Source organism: Podarcis filfolensis (genome assembly GCF_964270895.1).
Source record: "Podarcis filfolensis genome assembly, chromosome: 14".
NCBI classification, from domain to species: Eukaryota; Metazoa; Chordata; class Lepidosauria; order Squamata; family Lacertidae; genus Podarcis; species Podarcis filfolensis.
Window position 1 is genome coordinate 25,532,390 of NC_139616.1, and position 26,286 is coordinate 25,558,675.

Genomic DNA, 26,286 nt, shown 5'->3' on the forward strand with positions numbered 1-26,286 from the left:
ATGTATTTAATTGGATGAATGCTAGTTTTAGGGCTGGGGTGGATGGATCACTTTCTGTCTACTGTTCATTTCCTTATGATTTTTTAATCTGTCCTAGAGATGTGTTGGGTAAGGGGAGAGGGGGTTGCAAGAGAAATCTGGGATAGGTGCAGCAGATCAAAGGAACTCTTGGGCACCTGTAAAGGTTTCAATGAGCAGGATTCACAGCAAGTCTAAAGGCTTAATCCTGGATAGAGTCAAGAGCAAATCTTAAAACAACCACCAAACCAGCGCATAATAAGATAATTTGTTTTGCTTTCTTGGTACTTCCGACTTGGCAGAGCCATAAGGAACACGGATTTGGGTTACCAATGTCCAGAAGCTATTTTGGATGGGATGGAAATAAAATCCAGAGAAGATGGAGGCTCTGTGGGTCAGGAGATCTACTAATCCAGGTGTGTTAGATAGGGTTGTCATCCCCATGAAGCAATAGGTCTGCAGCTTGGGGTTGCTCTGGCTTGGGGAGACTCCTAAACAGGGGTGGGGAGACAAATGCTAAGAATTAAGGAACCTTTGAGCACGTGAAGTCCACCTACGAAAAGCAGCCACCACTTCTGGTACGTCCCCAAACATTCTTTTTGAGAAACATTTATCCTTTAGAGGGGTAAGCTTCTTGGTTGTTGATATTGTTAAATAGCAGTTAGAATCAATTGTTGGTCTACTGCATCTCACCCAGAGATCTATCAATAGATCCCACTGTACCTTCTGCCCACCCTTGTCTTAGACCCACTAAGTATGCAGGTAGGGGGCAATTTAGTAACTTCATCTGGTATGTCAGCTGCACCCTTTTCTGGAGAAAGTGCACCTGGCCCCAGCCGTTCATGCTCAACACTAGCCATTGAAGACGTCTGCAAACTACTGTAACACGCCACCCCAATCTCCACGAGCGGTGCAACATTCCAGGGGTTGCAGCATGTGGAGATCGGTCTGTATTCCCTTTTGGGACAAGGAGGCACACCAAGAGACTGTGGTGTCTTTTTGAAATATGGTTTTATTTGCACATATATAGATGGAGGGATTGCATTCACATTCTTGGAGCTTCTGGCTTAAGGGCAGCATTGGATTCATAAGACAGCAAAAAGCCACCTTCAGTGTTTCTTAGTTCCAGCCTGTCATCCCCTGCTCACACGGAGTTCTGCCCCTAATCCTCCTTCTCCTTGCTAACTGATAGGAAGGGCCTCCCCTAACCTATGTCATTCAAAGTTGAAACCCTGAACCTGCCCTTTGCCTCTTCCCACTAGCACTCAGCAAAGAAGGGGAAGCAACTCCTCTTGCCTGGCTGTCTTGCCCTCCTTGAAGGGCCATGCGTATTTAAAGGTAAAGGGACCCCTGACCATTAGGTCCAGTCGTGGCCGACTCTGGGGTTGCGGCGCTCATCTCGCTTTATTGGCCGAGAGAGCTGGTGTACAGCTTCCAGGTCATGTGGCCAGCATGATTAAGCCGCTTCAGGCGAACCAGAGCAGCGCACAGAAACGCCGTTTACCTTCCCGCCGGAGCAGTACCTATTTATCTACTTGCACTTTGATGTGCTTTCGAACCGCTAGGTTGGCAGGAGCAGGGACCGAGCAACGGGAGCTCACCCCGTTGCGGGGAATCAAACCGCCGACCTTCTGATCGACAAGTCCTAGGCTCTGTGGTTTAACCCACAGCGCCACCTGCGTCCCCACATGCGTATTTAGCCAGCTCTAAATCCAGGGGGTTTCTGTTTGGCAAAGTTTAATCAAACCTTTATTAATTCTAACGTTTACTATATCCAGGAATTTATTTAGGGAAATCTGGCCCCCCACCAACCCAAATTCATAACAGAATTAGACAGAATGTGTCAGCTGCGATTTGTCTGGGATAATAATAATTTTATTATTTATACCCCACCCATCTGGCTGGGTTTCCAGATAGGCTTACAACCATCTAAAAACATAATAAAGACATCAATCCTTAAAAATTTCCCTAAACAGGGTTGCCTTCGGATATCTTATAAAAGTCTGATTGTTGTTTCTTTTCTTGACACCTGAAGGGAGGGCGTTGCACAGGGCGGGCGCCACTACTCAAAGGCCCTCAAAAGATCAAACATTGTGCACCACCCAATTCTTTGGGGAAAGTACCAGGATTCTTTGGGGAAAGCAGTGCACGTTAAATGTAAGGGACATATAAAATACATGTGCAGCCACATGGTGTGTGTGTTAGAGATGCTGTAAAGGTGCCAGAACTCCCCCAGAATCACAGATCTGCCCTAGATCTCCCCCTTACCACTGAGAATCTCCTTGGTGTTTTACTGCTTGGTGGGGGAGGGTGTCGGAAAAGGGAGAGGGCCTTTGCTTTGGCAGCACATAGTATATTTTATAGTGGCTGCTCTAGAAGCTGGTCTGCCCCCACTGCTGACTGTTTTTCAAGGGGGAAGGGAAGAAAGTTGACATTTCAAACCTTTTTAATGTTTTGGCTTTTTTCAATACTCTCAATCTTCAGCCAAATCAGGCTTCTAGAGTAGCTTACAAATGTCAATGATACGTCAGTCCCTGCTCTCAGCTTTAGTTCCAAAGACACAACACAAAAGGAAAGGGAATGTGGAGGGGAGGAGGAAAAACACAAACACAGCTACACATTATACAGTACCTGTAAAAGGACATTCAAACATATTCTTTCCCTTTCAAATAAATTCGGGGTGCTGCAGTTTGTTAAGGGTTGCAGGAAATTGCAACCGTCAGAGGTAAACTCCGGTGCCCAGAATGCCTGGAGGGAAAAGTACGTGTTTGGAATGCTCTTTAAAGGCCTGGTGTGTACACAACACATACATTACTTACAGAGTTCTTGGAATGACCTGCTGTGAAGGAAAGACTTTCAGGAAGAGGAGAAGCTGAAAGCTGCTGGTACTTTCGGTGGAGCTGATGGAAAAAGTTTCGCTATGCGCATATTTATGCATATTACCTTGCACGCGCACACTTAAATGGTGGTGGTTTTCATTGTGGGCTTTTGCACACAATGCAGGCACGCAATGCAGAAATACGGGAAACGAGACTTCAGAAAAATAAGTCTGTGTTTGAGCGATCAGGAAATATCCGCCGTGTATGCTGGGGGGGGGGGGGGAGACGCGGCATGGGTGACGTTTAGCAAAGGCGGCCTAACTGGGGAGAGCAGGGGGTGGGGGGGAGAGAAAGAAAGAGTCATTCCGCGGGGCATCGGAGCCTCCAGCCCTTGAAGGGAAAAGGGGCTGCTGTGGCGCCGGCGGGGGCGAGGCCCGGCTTGGGAGGCCGTCCCCGTTGCGGCGAAGGGGGCCTTCCTGCCCCGGCGAACTCCTGCCCGGCTGCCCCCTTCCCCGGCGCAGCGGCGGCTGCACTATCGCCGGCGCCTCCCCTCAGCTTTCCCAGCCTTCCTCTCCGCGACGAAGGCGCCCGCCTGGGCCTAGCCGCGCCTGGGGGGGAATCCCGTCCGGCTCCTTCTTCCTGCCTTCCTCTCAGGCCCGCCTCGGCCTAGTCCGGGCAAGCCATGTGAGCGAGCCTCCTTCGCCCGCTCCGTCTCCCTCGGCTGCTCCGGGGATGCTCTTACTGGCCGTGGGCGACGCCGACGCCGCCTCAGCCGCCGGCCCCAGCCCCGCCATGGAGCCCCCCAACCCGGCGCTGGTCATCCGCATCCGCGTCCCGGACGGCGGCGCCGTGGACTGGACGGTCCACCCGGCGCCTCAGCTGCTCTTCAGGGACGTCCTGGTGAGTGAGAGGAGGAATATGGGGGTGGGGGGTGTCACTCGGGGCACCCCTCCCCATTAGCCCGGGCGTGAGGTGCCAGGGGAATATGGGTGGGTGGGTGCCCCGGGTGCGCTGTCTATTGCGCTATCCTGGGGGTATTTGGCGGAGTAGTGGCGGCTTCTTCCCTGCCACTTACCTCGCATTTCCACCGCCTTCCGGTGGGGGGCTTCGGTTTCGAAACGCCGCAACTTACCCCTATTGGAGATGTGGGGTTGGGGCGAGGACCGGATATCTTCTTGCTTGTTCCGTGGGGTTTGTTTTGCGTGCCTTCTCCCCCCACCCCACAACCTACACTCCGGATTAAAAGGTGGTTATCTCCATCCCACTCTACCCCGCAGCTGCTGCGAAGTAGACCCGGGCTCCCCCTCTTTGCATTTGCAGCAATGGAGAATTTCAGTTTTGTCCAGTGAATTGGAAGCTCCTTTTCCACTTAGGGAGGTTTCAGAGAAAGATAAGGAATTCTGCATCCAGATTGTAAGCTGGTTGTTGGAAATTTATCACATTTTTCCTTGGAAAGTGTTTACCTGGGTTAGTTGGGTGTTGGCATTTTGATGCCTGTGTCCTGTGAATGCTGTACACAGGAGGGGCCCAAATCCAGTCATGTTTTTAACGTTTTAATGGTTTTATTACATATTTTTTATGTTTTTATTGCTATAAAGTGTTTTGATATTTTTTAATGATATAGGGGTATACAAATATTTTAATAAATACGCACCTATCTGGAAGCACCACTCTATCAGAGTAGTCAAAAGGCACAAGGTGCACCAGCTTTTCTGAAACACAGGTCTGGGAGAGAAATGTAATAAAGCCTTCAGAATTGCTTCCTCTCCAGCAGCATATTGTTTTGGGTTAGTGAATAGACTTCCCAGATCACAATTTTAATGATAGTAACTCCCCGCTCCTTTTTTATAGCAATAATGACTTGTGATGTGGTGTGCAACTCCAGGCATTTGAAGATGAGTAGTTGTTGCCTAAACCACAGAGCCTAGGGCTTGCCAAATCCCCGCGACGGGGTGAGCTCCCGTTGTTCGGCCCCTGCTCCTGCCAACCTAGCAGTTCAAAAGCACATCAAAGTGCAAGTAGATAAATAGGTACTGCTCCGGCGGGAAGGTAAACAGCGTTTCCGTGCGCTGCTCTGGTTCACCAGAAGCGGCTTAGTCATGCTGGCCACATGACCCGGAAGCTGTCTGTGGATAAATGCCGGCTCCCTCGGCCAGTAAAGCAAGATGAGCGCCGCAACACCAGAGTCGTCCGCGACTGGACTTAATGGTCAGGGGTCCCTTTACCTTTACCTAGTTGTGTTAGTCTCCTGCAGGAAAAACAGTCAGAGTCTTGTGGCACCTTACAAGACTAAGTTTGAATCAGAGCAAACTGTGGGTTGATGTTTATTCTGATTCAGCAGTAAACAGTGGATTTTCCAGGGGAGAGCAAGGAGGCAAATGAAAATTCTCTTGGACCTGTGCTGGGAAATCACAGGAAAAACGGAAGTGTGGATGAGCCCATATGAATGTATCATGGCATAGGTTTTTATGGACTCAAGCCCACCTTGTTAGATTGTGAAGTACAATCTTAGTTGGCAGATATGTAAAGGAGAAAATTGTAAGAAGGAACTTTAATGGCAGTGAGAATAACTAGTGTCTGCAAAGGATAATTAGTTCTTAAATATATGTTAAATGGGTATTGCTTTTAATGTTTTATAGTAGCAGACTGGTGATATGATTTCATTAACACCTGTAGTGGGACATGGAAGGATTTGCAAGAAACCTAGATAGCACAAATACTCATTGGTAAGTCAATTAGTGCATGTACTGTGATAATTTGTCCTATGCATCTTTACTTGGAAAGAAGTTCAATGGTGCTTGTTCCCAAGGTCTGTGCATAGAACTGCAGCATAGTTAAAAGGAAGAACAATTTTTTAACTTTTGAATGATGGCAACTTCTTTTACAGTGCAGAAAGCTGGTGATGTGTGGTAGATTTGTATGAAATTAACCAAAACCACCAGGCAGACCTGCTTTACGTTCTTCTTGCATCACATAGACAGTTTTCACAAAAAAAGTTCTGGTAAATATTTCTGAGGTTCTCTAATATTTAGGTTCAGCTGGTTGATCAGTGAGGCCAAGGGGTTGGGTGGATCCTGTCATCTGGGCAGCCCAGGACCTCCATACACCCTAGAGATGTCTTTTTGGTGCTGCTAACACAGAGGTTTGACTTCACTCCCAGAGGCACACTCCACTGTCTCTCGAGTCAGATGGATGCCAACAAAGTTAGGATCCGCTACTAGGTCACAGCCTGACCTAAGGTGGGTGGCAACAGCAAAAAAGTTATGAAGGTCCCCAAATGCACATTTAGGCAAAAGGTGAGTCTGGAGTCTGAAAAGAATACTGCTTAAGAATCTGGAACAATCCCTTTCTTTTGCAAGAAGGGACAAATTTTGGCCATAGCTTAGTGCTATACACCTGAGCTTCCAATGTCCACAATGGGTTCCCTTTTAGAGTGCTGAATCTTGAGCTTTTAGAGTGCTGAATCTTGAGCTCTTGATACTCAGAGAGTCATGTAATAACAAACTTTTAATGTGGTTCAACCAGTCTTTTGTATGTGCAGTTAAAGAAGCCTGACCAGTGGTAAAAGGAAAAAGACGCTCTGCTGTTTCTCTGTGAACCCAAACTTTACATCATTTATCATGTATAGACTTTGAAGATAATGGCTACTTTCCCAACTCGGATTTCCAGATCACCCTGTTTACATTCTTGTCAGTGGCACTTTCACATTAGCTTAAAGCGTACCAAAGGCTATTTTCCTAGTGAAGCTGGTAACATATGACACTAGTGAAGTAAAACTTGGCATGTATTTTGGAAACTGGGTTCTTAAGGTACATTTTATTTATTTATTTATTATCTAGCCATATAGTCATTTCTGCACTTGAGTTTGCCTCCAGGTTAGTGCATGTTCAGCATTCAATTACTTTAATAGAGTATGAGTAGTTCTGTCTTCCTGGGGAGAGAGGGTTGGATTAGAGCAGTGTTAGAAACTGAGAAGAGAAAGCTAGGAGCTAAATAGCACCTTAAACCTAGGTTATGGGTGCCGCAGTGGAGTGTCTAGGCATGCTTTTTTTATAACAAGAATACAAAGCTGAAAATGAATGAACTGCAGCTAAAATCTTACGTTCATAACTCACATGGTGTAGTCCTCATCCGAAGACTGCAACAAACAAAGCCCTACACCCCCTGCCCCACCCCCTTATATTCTTACGAGGGTCTCTTCTCCAGTCTTCAGAGAGTGGCTGGAAGTCGGGAAGCAGAAAAAGGTCCTCCTTTCCTTCCAGCAGTAGCAGTTTTAATCTGAAATCTTAGACACAGTAGTGCGCCCAGAGCTCAGAAACTGCTCACATTAATGAAATTCCCTGTCGCAAAACACGCCTAGAACAAGGGGAGTTTCGAACGCTGGATTAGAGTGTCCTCTTCTGTGGCAGTATACTTGACACATGCTTACTGAATGCATGATGAAGGAAAATATTTGGATGAAGGTACACCCAATCTGCAGGTGACACCAAAGTGGCTGGAGGATCCAACTTAGTATACAGAATGAATTTCATCTGAGATAAATGTAGAGTTTTGCATTTGAGTATACAAAATCTGATGCACAAATAAAGGACAGGTGACCCCCTAACCTTGCAGCGGTAGATGTGAAGAGTATCTGGGATTTTAGTAAACCACAGGCCAGCAATAGTATGCATTGGTTAAAATGGCTAATGGGATTCTTGGCTACATGAAGAAAAGTATAGTGTCCAGGGCATAAGAAGTAAAGGTGTCACTCAGACCTTGGTTGGATCTTCTTTGACATACTGTGCCAATTTCTGGGGCACCTCAGTTTAAGAAAAATATTGCCAAATGAACATTTCCAGAGGAGGATGACAAAGATCATGATTGGTCTAGAGACCAGGTCTTATGAGGAAAGGTTGAAGGGGAAAGAAATCCAAGGGAGAAGAGCCTTAGGAAGTGATGTTAAAGAAGCAATGCAATACATTATAAGGGGTTACACATAAATGATGGTGCAAATTTGTGTTCTGTTGCTCCAGGGGATGACTTAATGGGTTCAAATTACATGATTGGTCATATTGGCTAATCATTTGGAAGAACTGTGAAGGAGCTATTCAACAGTAACAGACTGTCTCAGAAGGTGGTGGACTCTATTTTTTGTTAGAAGTTTAAAAGCAGAGACTGGATGGCCCTCCTATCTAAATTGCTAGATGAGCAGGTTTTCTGCATTGGTAGGGGAGGTAATTGGACTAGATAACCCTTGAGGTGACTTCTAACTCTATGGCCCTGTGACTTGGTTTTGCTTTTGGTATCTTCTATTCCAGCAGCAAGAGAGAACAACCTGTGAATGTGCTAATAAAGGATCTGAAAGTAAATGGTTCTACAAAAAGGGTTGATAAAAATATAGCTCACTCTGCCTCCATTTTTATTTTTATTTTGCAGGATGTGATCAGTCAGGTTCTGCCTGATGCGACGACAACAGCTTTTGAATGTGAGTATGAGTATGAATATGAGTCTGAGGATAGCTCAGTACTCGTATTATTTATTTAAAAAAATGACAACTACATATTATTTATGTTCAGATATGCTACAGTTAAATATTTATATATGAATGCAAGTTTAATGATGATCCCAAGCTAAGTAATATTTTATTATTTAATCACATTTTGAGAGTGCATATTTCTACAATATAGCTTTAATTACCAGCATGACCTTACAGTGCTCTTTGTGCGCGCTGCAATTATATTGCTCAAATTAAATGAAAAGTATAAAGTACCTGGAGGCTTTGTAGGCTGAGATTTTAATTTTCAGATTTTATTATTATTATTAAAAGCAGAAATCAGTAGCTAGCTTTCAGAAGAGTGGAGTGTACAAATGTAGAACATTAGATTGGTTGCTGAAATGTCATATTCTCTAGAATCAGGTGGCTCTCATCCCTGATCATTCTGTTAGTGGGAGAACAGCTATTGTCTCAGCTCAAGTCTCCGAAAGCTTAATCTTTGCAAGTTCCTGATATCTAGCTCTTGATGGCAGAACTGTCAGTACTGGGCTGTGTAAAGTAATGGTAGAGACCGTACACTATGGACTGGATACCTTAGGTTCAAACCTCAGCTCAGCTATGAACCTAATGGGTGGTCTTAAGCAAGCTGCTATCTTTCAGGCCCACTCCCCTGCCCTCAGTCTGTATTACGTGGGAAATGAGACTGGCATGGCTTACACGATTGTTGTATAGAGATTGCACACTTGCCGTGAACAGGGAAAAGCATTATTTTATTATTAATAATTATTCTATTGCTGGGGAAGAGGTCTTGAGACATGGAAAGGGTTTTAAGAGTTTGGGTCTGGTCAAGGTGTTATAACTGTTTGTGTGAAGACATCTGCTTGCTGCCAAGACTGTCCTTTCAGCTTTCCTGCTTTGTGCATCAACCTCCACTGAACTCTTGTGTGCCAGGAGCAGGCACTGCAGCCAGAGCAGTAATCCACATTACTGACACCTTTAGGCAGAACTTGTCTTGACATATAGATTTCACATCTGCTGCTGTGCTTTCCAGTTCTTGGTTTTACCCTGTCATTTTACACCGGCATGACATTGTTTCCCCTGCCATTTAAGTGGCATCAGAAATATGTTAACGTATATTGATGCTGCTTGGTTTCAGGGTTATCTTCTCCATGCTGAAGGCCTGAAATTTACTGGTTTAAGCATCTTCTCAGCTACTTGATGGCTTTCTCGGAGGCATTTAATTGCTATCCACAGCAGCTTTCTCTCCTGTTTGCTTAGTTATTGCTATCTCCAGTGTGTCTTCTGTGTCTGCCTCTACCTGGGGCTGTAGTTCTCCCTCACCATTGGACCTTGATGGGCCTTTCGCTGTTGTACGCCATGTTGCTACAAATAAAACGACTAACGACATATGGCTCGTTATGGCCCTTTTATCCCAAACCGTTTTGCATTGTGCATGACACACTGCATCTTTTGCAAAGATTGCTTTGGAATATTTGACTGCCATCTGCTGCATTCTATTTGGTGTCTTATGAGGATGTGACATTAGTAAAATCCAGGCTTTATTTTATTTTAGTTCTACTTTTGCTTCCGTAATGGGCTGGGATATCATGTTGTTTGTGCTCTAGGCAAGCAGAGGGGCTTGGTAAACCCCGTCTGAACCTTTGTGTTGAGCAGAATAATTTTGAGGGTGATTCCATACATTTTATTCCCAGTGGGGTGGTAAAAAATCTTCCTACTTAATCTGAGAAATACAGTGTCTAGTAGGTTTCCCCCCACCTCCAAATAACAAATTATGCTCTTTTGTTTTAGACAGACCCTACTTCCTTTAATACCCATCAACCATCTGTCTTGTGCAGAAATGTTTCTGTGTTAAGAACACGAAAGACACTGTGCTTTACCTGAGGATTCCAAAGCTTGTGTTGCTTTTAGAGCTAATCTACAGTAATGAAGTGCTTTCTTAGTTGTTTCAATTGGCTTTTCAAATGGTGGCCCCTCACGACAAAATATTCCTTCAAGGTGTCTGTTTTAACAGGATTCTGTTTTCTTTTCTGTTCTGTTCTTTTTTAATAGCTCTTTTCATTCAGAGCCAGATTGTGTTGAGAATTTTCATAGCAGTTACTATTCTAATGGCTTCTGTTGAAGATACAAAAAACTGTATTTTTAAATGAAGGCTTGTGTTCCGGTCTCCTTTTGAGAAATGGTGTTGCAGAGCAGGGGAAAAGCAGATTTCATGCTTTCATCTTCTTCACCAGAACCCCAAGATCCTCCAACTGGAGCCAGGTGCAGAAGGCAAACACTTTAGAATTCTGAACACAGAAATGTGCTTTTAGTGGCAGAACGGAACTCGGGCCATAGTCCTTTCACGCAACAATCCACTCTCCCCCACCCCAGCATTTTTCACTGTGTTGTTGCTGTGTTCTTAAACAGCTGAGAGTCAGAGATCCTTACTGATTTACTTCAAATCACTTGGATCTACGGGTAGATCCTGATCTACTTTCTGCCAACCCTTGTTATATAATGAATTTTCTAGTTTGACACCAGGGTATCTTCTACCCACAGCATTGTGACTGCAGCACAGAGTTTACAGAATAAGATAAGCAAAAATGGACAAGCTTCTGTCCTGGAGAGTTTAATCTATATTTTGACAATGCGAAGGAATGGGGGGCAGGGAGCAAGTAGGAAGGAAAGCATCACCTATGGTTGCCTTTGCAACCATACTTCTTCCTAATATTTATCCTAAATCCAACTTCCTAGAGCATCAACACCTGTATAGATGAACATAATAGTTCTGTTATGACCTGAAATTCTACAGCCATTTAATTCTATCTGAATAAATGTAAATCATCCTTGGCAGAAAAAAAAAAAATAATACACAGGATGTGAAGCTGTAGGCCATACAGTGGTACCTCAGGTTACAGATGCTTCAGGTTACAGACATTTCAGGTTACAGACTCCGCTAACCCAGAAATAGTACCTCAGGATAAGAACTTTGCTTCAGGATGAGAACAGAAATCGCATGGTGGCAGCGGGAGGCCCCATTAGCTAAAGTGGTACCTCAGGTTAAGAACAGTTTGAGGTTAAGAATGGACCTCCAGAATGAATTAAGTTCTTAACCCGAGATACCACTGTATCTGAAGGTATAACATTTGTATGACTTTCAGCATTCTGTCCTTGTTCACTCTCTTCTCATTCGGGAAGGGACATAGTTCAGTGGCAGAGCACCTGATTTGCATGCAGAGGCTCCCTAGTTCAATCACTGGTATCTCCAAGTAGGGATGGGAGAGACCCCTGTCTGAAACCTTGAAGAGCCAATGCCAGTCAGTTTAGTCAAGCCTTTTTCAACCTTGGGTCCCCAGATGTTGTTGGATTACAACTCCCATACAGTGGTACCTCGGGTTACATACACTTCAGGTTACAGACGTTTCAGGTTACAGACTCCGCTAACCCAGAAATAGTACCTTGGGTTAAGAACTTTGCTTCAGGTTGAGAACAGAAATCGTGCTCCAGCGGCGTGACAGCAGCAGGAGGCCCCATTAGCTAAAGTGGTGCTTCAGGTTAAGAACAGTTTCAGGTTAAGTACGGACCTCCGGAACGAATTAAGTACTTAACCCGAGGCACCACTGTACTTCCTGACCCTTGGTTCTGCTTGCTAGGGAAGATGGGAGTTGTAGTCCAACACCATATGGAGATCCACGGTTGAGAAAGGCTGGTGTAGGGCTGGTGTAGATAGTTATTGAGCTAAATGGGCCAGTGATTTGGTTTGGTGTAAGGAAGCTTTTTATGGGCTATACTAGGAAATACTATACATCTGAAATTTATTTGGTTAACAGTGCATTCTTATCCTTTTGCCTTGATTTGTTATTGTTTTAAAATCCATTCACTATAGTTTTGTTTGCTAAGGCATACAACATAAGGTTCCTTTTTGTAAAATGTTTGCTATTCTTTTTGAACTAATAATTCTAAAGACATGGGCTTTTTTACAGATGAAGATGAGGACGGTGATAGGATTACTGTTCGAAGTGATGAAGAAATGAAAGCGATGCTGTCCTATGTAGGTATTTCCTATAGCTAGTTTTAATTTTTTGAATGTTTTAATTGATTTTACTAATAGTGCTATTGGGGCTGTGGGTCTTTTTGGTAAATTATTGAGGGGTTTTGTTTTTTTACAGTCAAGCAGTATATAAATTTTATTCAGTAAATACATAAATAATCATGTGAGATTTCAGCCATAATCCACATCTCCTGAAACTTTGAACTGAATGGCAGATACAAAGAGTCCTATGACTTCATTTCAGTCTGACTTTTGCAGATGCTTCTGGTGGCTTCTGATCAGATTCATTCATTCCTCCTCCACCCCTTTTTCTGGTGTTTTTCTGTTAAAAGGCAAACGGAGGGTGTATTATTTATTTATTTATTCTATTGGTTTGGTGCAGAGATCTCGCATGAAACTTTGAAGTGCTCATTCCTTTTTTAGAGGGGAAAAAAGCAACTACACTTACAGATCATATCATGAACATTGAGAGTAATGCATCCTAATGACTTTTGCATTAGATATAGTGCAAACTAAATGGACTATCAATTTCTTGTGTTTTTTTATGCAGTACTTAAAGTAACGGCTCATTAAAAATGAACCCCTCGGCTCTAAAAAAAATGTGTTTTTTAAAAACAAAATCTGCTTTCATCTGGAGACTTTTTCACCCCTTCTCTCAGAAGAGTTATATTTTAGCTGCAGGCTCAGCATGCAGAGAAGATTTTAAAGATGTATTGTCTTTTAATAACTGTAAAAATATGAAAACAAGGTTATTCATTGAATCTCAATGACTTGTATATAACTTTATAAATGACTTGTCCTTTGTGTTTTATAAATGAGCATGAGTTTAGCTATTATCTCCCCTCCCCCCAATTAAAATAGAGTAACACAATTCATTGGTCTTCCATATCTTTTCTTCCTAAAAAGATACAATGATCGACAGTTCTTCAGTGCAGACCTGAGTTCTACATTGCGCTCTGATAACCTAACCCAGGGGTTCCTTATGCACAAGGAGTCTCCAGTGTCCACTTGGAACGTCATGGTGTGCAGCAAATTCCCAGTCATTTCAATGAAGGGAGGACTGCTGGAATACCTGTCCCCACTGCCCTTCCCACTGAAGGAAAGCTTGTGTACAGAGGAACTTACGTCCCTTGTCTAAAAATGCATGCAGCTCACTCTGTGCACTCAAGAGAGTTTTGCACTTGTGTTTCACTAATGCCCAGTCCACTCATTCTGCATGGCAAATTGCCCCTGAAACTGCAGGGAGTTTTTGGTATGGTATGTGAGTCATAACATCATAGTTTTGAGAAGTTGCAGCCTGCAGGAGTGAGTGCCAGGCCTTTTCAGGCTATGCTATTGTCAAAGCAAACTGAAGATTTGTTTTTAACTGAGAAATAAATGATATAATAGAGGTCAGCTTTGGCAAAGGCTTTGTTTTGGTTCACATGTGAACCACATATATTCCAAGGTTGTTCAGAAACTGCCACAAGCTGTTTGAAAGTAATGCCATATTAAATTTGCTATATAAGACAAAAAGGTGTTTTAGAAAACCAACAACCTATTTTATAATCCCTATAGCAATGAATGAATGAATTTCTTATGGTACTTTTGGTTAATTAAGAGAGAGGCATTAAGTGACAGTAGGGCTGCACTGCCCCCGTTGCCTTCTATTGGTATAAAAAGGCAGTAATTTTTTTGACAGCCACTGATTGGAAAGTTGCTCGCAGCCATCTGGAAGCAAAGGGTACACGTTTTGGATCAATAACTGGCAAATTTTCCATTAAAAAGAATACCTGAACAATGTTCCAAATAGCCACTGGCATCTTAACTTTCCATGGCAACCTCAAGTGCTCATATGTGGAGGACAAATCATTTTTGGACAATTTTTCCAGACTACTTGTTAACAGTTATTGCTGTCCCAAAAGGTTGACAGCTGACATGATTGATATTTCATTTACTTGTCATCTCTGTTTGAGTAATGGAGAAAGCGACATTACTTTTTTATTTTTAAAGAAACATAGGGCAAAATCTACTATGAACCTCAGTGGTGTAAGCCCCAATGAAATGAGTGGGAGTTGCACTGTTATAATCTGGGATCTGAGGCTGGTACTGGCCCTTGGAGCATATCTCAGATATCTGCTTTTAAGTTCATGCTACTTTTCTCTGCTTCTTGCTAGAGGAGAATGACACCATGGTCCAGCATATAGAGTAGAGCAGGGGTGGCTAGCGTGTTACCCTCCAACCCTCATGACCAGGGATGATGAGAATTGTAGACCAGCAACATCTGGAGGACCAAAGGTTAGCCATCCTGGTGTAGAACATGGGCAGTCTATGGGGATTCAAATCTCCATTCAGCTCTTGAGTTTCTGGATGGCTTGGTCAATTCACAGCTTCCCATCTTCTGTTAGAACAAAGAACTGTGTTACCTAGATTAGGCCCAAGATCCATCTTGCCCAGGATTTTGTTGACAGTGTTGGCCAGCCAGCTGCTTCTACACTCCTGGTAGGAGCAGAGAATATACAAATGTTGGCCATCCCTGTTTGTCCTCAGCATATACTATGTGAAAGAGGTTGCATTTAGCACTCTTGACTACTGGCAGATGTCTCCATGTGTGCATTTAAGCCTTTTTCAAAGCTAGTGGCCATTCCCGCATCTTGTACTGGGGTTCCCTGTGAGTAAATCTGAGGCATCGCTGGCCTATTGTGCAAACTCAAGTAAAGAAAAAAGGATAATGATAATTGTAAAGCTCCTTGCAAGGCTACAGAAATGATAAAGCTTACCATGCTTGGCTTATTTCAAAATATTTATATATCACTGTTGCCATTTCCAGGCGATTTACACAAATAGAAATACAAAATACAAAATATTCAATCGTAGTGGTAAAAAACAGTTCACGGTTGTTGCCAGGCGGAGATCTGCAGCTTGTGGCACAACCAGGAGGGCATCTGAAGCTGATTGCAGGGATCAGGCAGGTCTGTGCAGGAGCAGACACTCTTTCAGACACCTTGGTCCCAAACTGTTTAGGGCCTTTAAAGTTAATACTAAAGTCTTAAAACTGCCCCTGTAGGAAATTGGAAGCCCCTTTACAGTTGTTCTTTTGCAGTCAGTAAGCAAGGGTTCAGTTGCCACTTTAAAAACAAAATACTGCTGTGAATTCAACGAAGAGGGCAAAATGTCTTGGTGACAGCTGAAAGAAAGAGCATTAGTCAATCTCTTTGCTGCAATTAGCTTGGTCTCTCTGGAACTGTTGAATTCAGGGAGACACGCTGTTGCCAGTCTGTGTATATAACTGAATGATTTCTCTCTTTCTTGTACATCCTTTTGTAGTATTACACCACAGTCATGGAACAGGAAGTAAATGGACAGTTAATAGTGCCTCTGCAGATCTATCCAAGAGGTAATGTTTTAAAAAGTTTTAATTGCCAGCCAATGTATCTATAAGCTGCTTTATCGGTGATTACGGGTTCAGAGGCATGTAATGTCACATTTATGTCTTAGTTTTGGAAGGAGGGATCCATTATTCTGGGGACACCACAGTTTCTGCAGATAAAAAGTCATTCTCCAGACCAGATTTTAGATGCCAAGCAGATTAATCAGTGAAGTCAGGCCTATGCAGCTAGCAACCACTAACTCTGTTGGGTGGTCCACTTCTTTGCTACTTGCGTGGGACAGCAAAAATTGGAATCTTGTCAATACCTGGTCTAAGGGGGATCTTTTCTTAACACATGTATCTTAACACGATATGTAATTTTCCCCTTTCCCATCTCTGAAAGTATAGTTGTTAAGAGAGATGGCTTTAAATTCTCTAAGTAAATGTCCTTGCAATAAATTAATTAAAATAATTAAAAATTATACTCTTCATCAGTTAACTGATAGTATACAAATAATCATAACACAAGCTTTCCAATTAAAAACACTCTAGACTTTTCATTACTTGTAACTCTCTGAAGTTTGAATTGGGCAATTAACCAACAGGATTCTCTAACACATGCTAATAAGATCTCAAAAGGAGTCTTGACAGCACTGGCAGTTTAGAGATCAGTTGTGTGGAAGAGAATGTGGGTTTAGGATGTAGAGGTCCTTTTTCATTCTTGATGAGGGAAGCATGCAATCTTTGTGGATCCCACCAGTGAGAGGAAGGCTCACTATGTCAATTTCAAAGCTCTTTCCAGTACATCCCAGACGCAAGTATAAAAAGAGAATTAATTTTTTAAAGCGCAAATTTGCCCTACGTCCGCCCCATCTTTTTTGGTGAAGCACGTTTTTGTAACAAGTGCTTGAAATCTGTTTGCAAGATAGACATAGTTTAAAGGCATGCATGCAATTGGGTTAGAACATGTAACTCATTAAATGCAGATAAGCCTGTTTGGTTTTTATTTAGTGGAGGTCGGAGTAGGGTGGAAACCCACAGGGCTCAGAATTAAATCAAAGGGATGAAATAATTTGCAGTGCAATCTTAACCATGTCTACCCAGAGGTATATGCTATTCAGTTCAATGGGTCTTACCCCTAAGGGTTAAAATGGGGTTAGGATTGCAGCTTAAAGCACCAAAAATGAAGCTTGCAATTCCTGAAGTTACCCCACTGCTATCCAGAATTAAGGTTGCCGTGATGCTGTGTGCTAGAAATTGATTGTGGAATTTTAAATTGTTCTCCAATCAGGGCTTAACTCTGCACCTAATGAAGTTTGTTACTAATATATAACCTGCAAAGAAAGGGCACTTGGTTAAATATTTAATACTAAAATATTATTTACTCTTCTGGCCCTTCCACTCCCAAATTAGGAATGGCTGATTGCATTTTCATTGGCTGCTTTTCAGATTTCCCTCCCAGCTTTTGCCCTTAAACTAGCAACCCGTTATTTCTTATTTAAAAATATAATGGTAATATTTTCCATAGCTTAAATTGCATGGGCTGATCCTAACTGCTGTGTTTAATAACTATCATATGTGTCCTTTTGACTAATAAATAGCATTGTTTCCTCCTGTCAAAAGCTGGAGTGAAATGCATGTATTTCTGAGAATGGGTGGTGGGGAGAAGGGGGAAAAAATCAAATTCATCCTTTCCCAGACAATCAATCAAAATTGACAGGCCCTTTAACATACAATTTGTAGGGCACTGTAGTTTTAAAATGGGAACTGTCCGTAACATATAGCTCGAAGCCTTTGTGGCTTTAACATTTGACAAAAGCATATCCACTGCATGGGGGGGGCGGGGGGGCGGGGGAAAAGTCAATGTGGAGTTCGAAAGGTTTTAAGGAAATAATTCTTTCTCACTCTGCAGTACTTCATCTTAAAAACCTATATTTCATAACAGCCTGTCATGGGTTTTGTGTAAATAACCAAGGAGATCATCTCAATTTATGCCATGCCTGCTCCTTGGTGTCCTAAGGCAGTCAAATTTGAAACTCCAGCTTTGGGTTTTCAGTGTGGAAAATGCAGAACAGAATGTGCCGGCAGCATTGATCCCAGTTACATGGTGTGGGTGTCTGGCACATTGGCATAGCTGTGTCATCATTTACCCTCACCCACCCCAAATGTATTTTGATCACCTCTGCTAAAACAGCATCTCCTGAAAAAAATGTTTAGTTAAAACACTGAAAAGGAATGAAAAACACATAGGAGTTACTGGGAATTGGATTAGAAGATGTTCATTATGACTCACAGTTATATTGATTTTGATGAAATTTAAGATAAAATTAGAATTTATATTAGCTGGTTTTCAGAATACAAATCTTTCTTTAAATGCTCATTCCTGCAGGTCTAGAAACGCTTTTTCGTAATTCCTGCTTTGGGTTTTGGGAACCATATCTCAATCATTTTCCCTCTCTCTACTAATTTTGGTATCACTCTCATTCTTAAAAAAAAAAAAAAAGATTTCATTTTGAGCAAATTTGTAAATGGCCCTGATGTGTTCTACAATTTAGTCAATTACTGTTTCAGCCTGCAAACCTCCAGGGAAACGGAACATACATGGCCTGAAGGTAGGAATTTCAATAATCGTTTCATTAAACTTAGATGGATTTGCAATGCTGTGTTCCACTTATTGAAATGTCAAACAAAATGGTACTTTCTGAGCTTTGACAAGCAGATTTTTTAAAAACGTTGTGGAGGAAAGATTCCTTCCGTGTGGTGTTGACTGTGCTATCAGAATAAGTTGTGTGGTTTATCAGTGACTGAAATTTGTTTCTTTTCTTGCTTTTGTTATCTCTCTCTTGCTTTCTCTCTCTGAAATAAGGTGCTCCTCCTCCTTCTGGTGCCCCATTCAGACATCAGAGTTGTGCAGGAGCTGTGCTCCTGGGCTGTGCCAACGATCTGTAACAAAGAAAGAAGATCATATTAATTTTGACGTACTTAATCTATACTGGTTTAAGCATAGCCCAAACATTGTGCAATATTTATGTTTTAACTTGCATTTTATCGATACGCATCTGTGTAATGTTACATGAATCTCAAATTACGAACGATACACAGTTGTGCAGAGTATATCTCAGCCTTTCTGGTGACATATTAGACAAATGTAATTGATATATTACTGCAAAATGGTCACACAGGGGAGGGGAGGAATGAGCAAGATGTATTTAATAGGAATGAAATGAAAGCCTTATTGTGTGCCTGTTCTTGATTGTATTACTTAACCAAGCATTTCAAATGCAGAGTGAATAAAAGAGCATGATTCCTTGATAACACAATGTGGTAACCTACATAGAGGGTGGCTTTCTACCATGGGCAACTAGCTAATTAACCTTCCTAGAGAAAATAGGAAATTCATGGCAAATTAAAGGTTAATTAGAACCATGTCCTCGGAATAGAAACAACTGATAAAGATTCCTTTCCTGCCTGCAGGTAAATACGCGAGCAGGGTCTGCTAACAATAGTGGCGCAGCCGTCCCGGACTCCCTTCCAAGCAATAGGTAAGAATTGAAGGGAAGAGTGTGCATGCGTTTTATTAAAGCAGAACCTGAGAAGTGATTTCTGCATAGTAATTAACAGGAGCAAATAAGGAAATGCCAGATAACTTCAGGGGGATTTGGTTGACCAGTTTTCAGCAAGGTTTTGTGGCTTGTCGAAAGCAATGTTAAGTCTTTGAGGCTGTTGTGCCTTTCGACAACCTATTTCTTTGAGGCGCTCTCTGCACAGTTGCCCCAGTCCAGAACTTAGCATGCTCTGTAGTGGACATACAGACGTCCTGTGTTTATGGTTGTTTCACATTGGGCAGTTGTAGGGGCAGGTGGGGGTTTTATTCTCCTATGTGATTAATACTAGTTGTCTCTACATGGATTGCAGTGTAGGAAATCAGGCAGCCAGTTTGATACATTGCACAGTGATTGTGGGCAAGGACCTCGGAGTCCAGATTTCAAGACCCTTCCTAGCCATTGACTTACTGGGTTCTGAGCAGCTCATCTCTTTTCAGCCTCTGTAAATTGGGAATGTTAGTGACCCAACGAGTGAAGTCTTGTGAATCAAGCAACTTAAAGACTAGGCCTGGGAAATATATTGCCCAGGACCAGTATGAGGAGGAGATATATTGCTGGTGAAACCGCCACCACTTCTGAGTCCCTCTGCTAGCGACTTCCTCCAGCAACCGTTGCTAGCTGAAGGACTCAGGACCAGTGGCGGTTTCACCAGCAATATATCACTGAGTGTAATCGCCTTCCCACTCTGCCCTCATACTGCACAGAGGGAGAAGCGCTGATACAACTTGTTCCTCCCTCTGCTCAGCCGAGCAGTTAAAGGATCCCCCAGCCCAGTGCTGGCTCCTACGCAAGTGAAGGAAGCACCCCATCCCCAGCAGAAACTCACAAAGGATCCCCGATGTTCTCCCTGCTTGTCTGCAACCAGGGGGAGCACAGGGGATGGCTCTTCTGGGGATTGAGAGCCTTCCTGCGCCCCAGCTGAGCCGTACAAACAACCTGCCTTGTCCCAGCCTGCTAGGTGTGGGGTGAAACCGCCTTAGCTCCCATGGTGAGAGCTGTGGCAATTTCACCGGTGACTGACAGGTTGAGGCCAATGCGGTTTATTTTTTCAACATTGCGGTATATTGCCAGACCGTGATGTTTGGCTGATGGTATATCACAACGCTGAAAAGCTGATATCGCCCAGCCCTGATAAAGACACTGCACCTTAAGTTTCCTATATTATAGTGGACTGTTCCTGTCCCATTTTGGAATACTATGTGATACAGAACAATACTGTTCTGTTGTTATCTTCTCTTGTCACACAAGTGGCTATCCTTGCTTGAGGGGGGAAATTCAGAGGTGTTCTAAATCAGCTGAAGACAACAGCTATAGCAAGATCCATGGCCAGTTGATTTTAGCAATAGGCAGAAGAAAGGGTGGATCTTGGTAAAGGAGAAACAGAAAGGCTGCAGGATATGGGCACAGCTTGGATGTGGTGGGCCAAACGAAAGGGAAGACACAAAGATGGATCCAGTTTTGCAAGCCTACGGAAAGGATAGGGCTACCTCAGAGAAATGGAGGAGAGGACTGTAAAGGTTTCATCTTCTGCTTCAGAACATTTCTGTCTCATTGAGAGTTCTGCAAGATTATGATGGGCCAGAAGTTCAAGGGGTGATGGACAGAACAATTGGTTTTGTTTTGTGTAAAGGTGGTTAAAGAATTGACAATGAGTGAAGCCTTGCAGTGCCAGGGAGAAATACTAAAGAAGAATTAAAGCAAGCAGCTGAGGCCTGAGACCTGTAGGAATCCTCTAATTCAAGGGTAGCCAATGTGCTGCCCTCCAGATGTTGGACTACAGTTCCCATTAGCCCAAACCAACATGACCAATGGTTAGGGATAATGGGAATTGTAGTCCAAGGATTCCATGTTGGTTACTCCTGCTCTGTTGCAGAAATGAAAGAAGAGGAGTCACTGAAGAATATATAAGGAAAGGCTTGTGAGAGAGAATTATTCTTCTGTTACCTGTTTCCATTAGGAAATGCAAGGAAAGAACTTTGTCCGTTACCTCAGCTAAATGCCACAGTACCCTAACACAGGGGAGGTCATTCTGTGCTGTATGTGAAACCTGCATTGGTCTAGAGTTGGAATCAAAACTATTGCCTACCGAAAGGAGAAGGATTATCAGCAAAGTATTAGGATTGTATTATTACAAAATTATTACAGCTTATTAAGTCATATTAAAGGAAGTCCCTTCCCCCCTTCTGTGGTCAGTTGTTTTCTTCACATGCTTTAAGCTGGTTCTGAAAGTGCCCTGCAAGCAGTACCTTCTGTAGAAGCCGACATCTAATGGGGCAGTTAATTGACTTTCATTTTCCAAAACCTGCCTGCATTAGGAATGACTGTTTTGAAGTCATTGACAGCCTGCCTCCGTTTCATGTTCACAAAACAGTTGGTTGCAAGAGATGACAAGATCAGTATACTTTTCATTTGGCAAAGTTTCTTTAAAGTAGTTCAGCAGACAAGAGGCTTATTAAAGAACAAAGATACCATATACATGTTTTTAATTTCAGTCAACATGATCGATGATAAGACACTCATGCCTGTCAAGAATATAGCTGCATTCACACAATTGAATCCTGGCTTAATAAGAATATGCACCTGTATACAGCCTGTGTGCAGCCCCTTTGCTCCTTCTTTGCTACTCACTTCATGAGGAGAGGAAAAACAAATCAAGAAGTCACAGCTGCTTATACCTTTCTGTTGCATGTGAACTTGGAGCTTCCAAATGAAACAGTAGAACATGAGCCTCTTAATCTCAGGGTCATGTGTTCAAGCCCCATGTTGGGCAAAGATTCCTGCATTGCAGGGGGTTTGGACTAGATGACCCTCATGGTCTCTTCCAACCCTTCCAACAATTCTATGATCCTATGGAAACTCTCCAAGCAAAATGGCTTATTTCGTGATCTCAAGTCATGATTTGTAAGGCAACTAAAATATGGCTTACAACTGCAGCTTCCTGGTCTATTTTGCCCTCCATGCAAATGGAGAAGCAAAGCAAGAATGAAAGAGCTGTGTGTAGCTGCAGCCTGCACATTCATATCCTGGCTTACTAAGTGTCTGGTGCATTTAGAGGTACATATGCACTAATTACATCTCATTGCATTTTTAACTTTTTGGGGGGTCGTGATAAAGCAGGAGATGTCCTTGCTTAAGCCCAATTGAAATGAATGGGAGGCTGTGCAAAAGCACCTCTTTGTTCATGCACAGCTGACATTCATTTCAATGAGTCTCATGCACAAGAACTTCCTACTGGACTGTGACCCTAGGCCAGGGCAGTCCAACTTTTAATATCAAGTGGGCTGCAATAGGACTTCAACATGGAACCCACAGGCCACACACTGCCTTGTTGGGTGGGGAAAACAAGGCCCAAATTTGACCCCCTCCCATCCCTTGCACTGCCTTCTCAAAGCCGGCTAAGCGAGGCACAGGGCTTTGGGAAAGAGATGCAAGGCTCTGGCAGAGTCCTAGAACCCTTTCACCTCCTTCCCAAAGCTAAGAAACCTCTAACTAGGCTTTGGGAAGGAGGCCGAAGGACACTTTGACCCTGTCACAGCCCTCACAATTCCTTCTCAAAGCCCAGTTTCTCGCTTACTTGGCTTTGTTACACAAAGGGTTGGGGGGCATCAAATGTTGCTGAGGGCCATCAAATAAGGCTTTGAGGGGGGCCCTTGGGCCAAGCATTGGACTACCCTGCCCTGCACCATCCTGTTCTACAGTCTTCTGTGGATGTCAGTTATCAAAGAATAACCAGTTAAAATTGCATTCAAAGCATCAGTGGTTAGAACTGGTTGACATGTTTATTCTGTCAACAGCTACGAGTGGCATTCCCATTTTATAGATCTAGAACTAATCCAGAGATTTGAAACGAGTGGCTCCCAAGTCCAACTTTCTGTCCTTTGCACCACTCTGGCTTTACCACTGCTCTTTCCCCGCACTTGTTTTCTCTCTGCAACCCTACCATTTCATCATGAAAGTTCAGTTTTTTTGGAAATCTGAATGTTGAGAGGAGAAATGAAATGAAAAAAGTAAAACTGTGATAATTAATTCTAGGCTAATTGCTTGGGTGCTGAGTTCACACGGCTGTGATTATAGGCAGATGTAATGCTAAGTAGTGTTATACTTTTTTAGTTGGGTATGAGTTGCAGTTCCATTCAATAAAGTGCACTGATACAATCACTAAAAATACCTTTTTTGTCCTTCTTGATTGTGCAGTTTGAAGAAGTCTTCTGCAGAACTGAAGAAAATATTAGCTAATGGCCAGGTAGGTGTATTGGATGGGCTTGTTCATGAATGTCTTGTGTTTTAGGGTAGCCTCAGAGATGCTTACTGCTCACTTATCAGTAATGTGGTCTTTTAATAAAGTAGAGGAGAAGCTGTGAAAGGGCTCGTATTGTGGAGGCGCCTCTGCCCTGATTGATTTGGATTGGCACACCAATTTGCTTTGCCTTTCTCAAAATGCACTAATCAGATTTAGCTCCAAATAGATTGAAGCGCCTTTCGCATCCGTCGTTCTGCTGCTACCTCAATTTAGGGGAAGAAAACTTAATCAATTTTGAATAGCAAATAGGATTCCTGGCTTGTTAGATCTTTGCATATAGGTTTAAGGCACACACACACTGCCAGTTGATGAAGAGTGGAGGTAGTAGTAGAAGTACGTTGTGCCATGTTATTTGGAGCTCTGTGTTAGTTATCAGTTTGCTCTGTAAAGGGGGCTGAAATCTGTAGAAGGCTTCCTTGCCTTCCCCTGGCACCTGCAATTGAATGCAGTAGCCTCACAATTGATGGGCAAATGGACACTTCAGGGCAAGTCCTTCCTGGCCAGTTTTGATTCAAATAGGCGCGAAGGCCCAAAGTAGCATAATGACTTTAAATATACACCACTAAATGGAAGTACCTGCAAGGCAGCAGGATCTTTCAATAGCAACATAAATAAGTTTTAATGTTTGTCATGGTGAAAGCCCTTTGATAGCCTTGGAGGCAGGCACCTGTCCACAGCGATCAAGCTTGCCTATTAGACACTATTGACTGAGACATCTGTGTCACTGCAAATAAAAGACTCTTATTGATTTTCTTAACTGCTGTTCACTTCCCTTCCATGTTTCGAAGGCTGAAATCTTAATTATCTCAGATGCGTATTCAGTGCCTTCACACAGTGACCTCTCCAAGCCTCATTGGCATTTCATGAATCAAGTAGTTGTAGTTGAGCGTGTCAAGAAGATAAAAGCTGGTCTTCACGCTTGTCCTTCAGCGGCTCACCTGTAACATTGTGCTCTTAATAGATGAGAATGGTCCCGCTAGTGTCACCTGCACTGCAGCCTTGCTTATTTGTGATCAGAATTGTTTAAATAAAACTTAGGAATATGGATTTCAGTTCTTCTTTTTTTAAGTCCAGGCTGTGACTCTTGCCTGAAATATAGCAAAGGGGCTTTATAAAAATAAAATACATGCCTACTGTTTTTACCCACCCTCGGCATTTGATTTAATCTTTCACAAATGCTTTTCTGTAATAAATGTTTAAGGTTCCTGGGGTAGAGGAGGAGAAAAAGGTGTCATTAAGGAAGAAGTGGCTTACCGTAAATATTCTGTCTGAGAACAGAAGTATTTTTAATATTCTTGATGGAATGTGGAGGATTTTAAATACTTGATGGGGAAAGAAAATGACCCTTGTAGATGACTTTGGGAAGCCCAAGCATGCAAAGAGTTCTCGGGAATTTAGGAATATAAAGACCTGCATCGTTTTCAAACTGTGGGCATTATCCATACCCCTTTAGTGTTATATAATGTTTTAAAAATAAGTGAATGAAGGGCTGTTGTTGTAGATGAATAATTGTATCTTTAATTTACTTAGATGCTTATGGTGACCATCAGTTCTTTTGAAATGTTGTGCACCGGAAGTTCCCCCCATCATTTCAGCAGAGCAGTCAGAACTAAAGGGGTGGAGGTGTAGACATTCTCTCCTCCAACCCTGCTGCCAATTGAAGCAAATGAGAAAGCAACCTTGCACAAGGAAACATGGACCGGGCTCTGCACTGAGGGGTGGTTGGTGGTGGGAGTCATGGATATCCATTCCAAGTCTAGCCTGTTTAAGTTCTCTTGATGTCAGTGAAATCAGAACATTCTTAACTGGGGGGAGGGGAGAGAATTAATGTCAAGTTCCCTAACATTGTGTGGTCTTGTTGCTTTTACTGACTGTATTTGATTCAGAGACACGACATGGGAAGTTTCTTTGGTTATAACTTCTAAGGTTGTTGTTTTTTGTTTTGTTTTTTAACAATTTGGTGGTTTAAGCTATACTTTAGTATAGCTGTAGTATAGTGGATAATTCTTTGTTTCTTTTTCCTTTTTTTGCACCTTCTGCTTGAAAGCATTAATAAAGACATTTTTCCCTGATAGCCTCCACTTAGGTTTAATAAGGAATTCATATTAATCATTAAAAGAAAGGGGACACGATTCTTCAAGATAATCAAATATTGACAGGTTAGAAATAGCTTTCTGCCTAGGTTCATTGATATAGGTTATGTGATATAAATATTTATTTCTTTTCTGTCACTCAGAGAAAATGCCGCCAATTGATTCAGCATTGATGTAGTGTCAACAGTTCATAAGAAACATTTGACTGGCTTGTGTTTTCCGATTAGTCTCTGCTCTATAAAGTGGGATTTACTAAATCTCTTCAATTGTCTGCTCATAGAGTGTGACTGCTTTCTGAAGCCATTAGAGCTTCGATTGGTACAGAGGAGGCATAGCTTATAGGGCCGGACTTCTGCTAGAGCTTTACGTATCAAATAAGGATTAATTGAGCATTTTTGCTTCTAATGATTTATAAGAGATGCATGCTGCTTCTCTCCAGGACAGCAGATATAAACAAAGAATGTTTTGTTTGCTGATCCGTAATTGGATACTCTTTTACTTGCCATTAGTTCTATTAACATTGGCAGCCAATCAAGGTTGTTTCAGAAAAGTTAGTATTTCAGAACCTGCTATGA

The 26,286-nt window shown here is 42.6% G+C and overlaps 1 protein-coding gene across 8 annotated transcripts in view; it reads left to right on the forward strand.

Annotated features, from left to right (window-relative positions):
- Positions 1-2,947: 2,947 nt before the first annotated feature.
- The window catches only part of MAP2K5 (mitogen-activated protein kinase kinase 5), a 933,658-nt gene continuing 910,319 nt past the window's right edge, over positions 2,948-26,286 (forward strand). For 4 of the 8 annotated variants that reach the window (XR_014541671.1, XR_014541672.1, XR_014541673.1 and 1 more), the window contains exons 1-7: positions 3,130-3,737; positions 8,256-8,304; positions 12,297-12,364; positions 15,671-15,740; positions 18,285-18,325; positions 19,188-19,255; positions 23,513-23,561. Coding sequence is in view for 4 of the 8 variants with exons in the window: in XM_083586767.1 (XP_083442893.1) it covers positions 3,570-3,737; positions 8,256-8,304; positions 12,297-12,364; positions 15,671-15,740; positions 18,285-18,325; positions 19,188-19,255; positions 23,513-23,561 (513 nt within the window). In the remaining 4 variants the exon portion in view is untranslated. Of the gene's footprint in view, positions 3,738-3,975; positions 4,084-8,255; positions 8,305-12,296; positions 12,365-15,670; positions 15,741-18,284; positions 18,326-19,187; positions 19,256-23,512; positions 23,562-26,286 lie in introns of those variants that run through there. The other 4 variants (XM_083586768.1, XR_014541674.1, XM_083586769.1 and 1 more) reach the window with 4 other exon arrangements.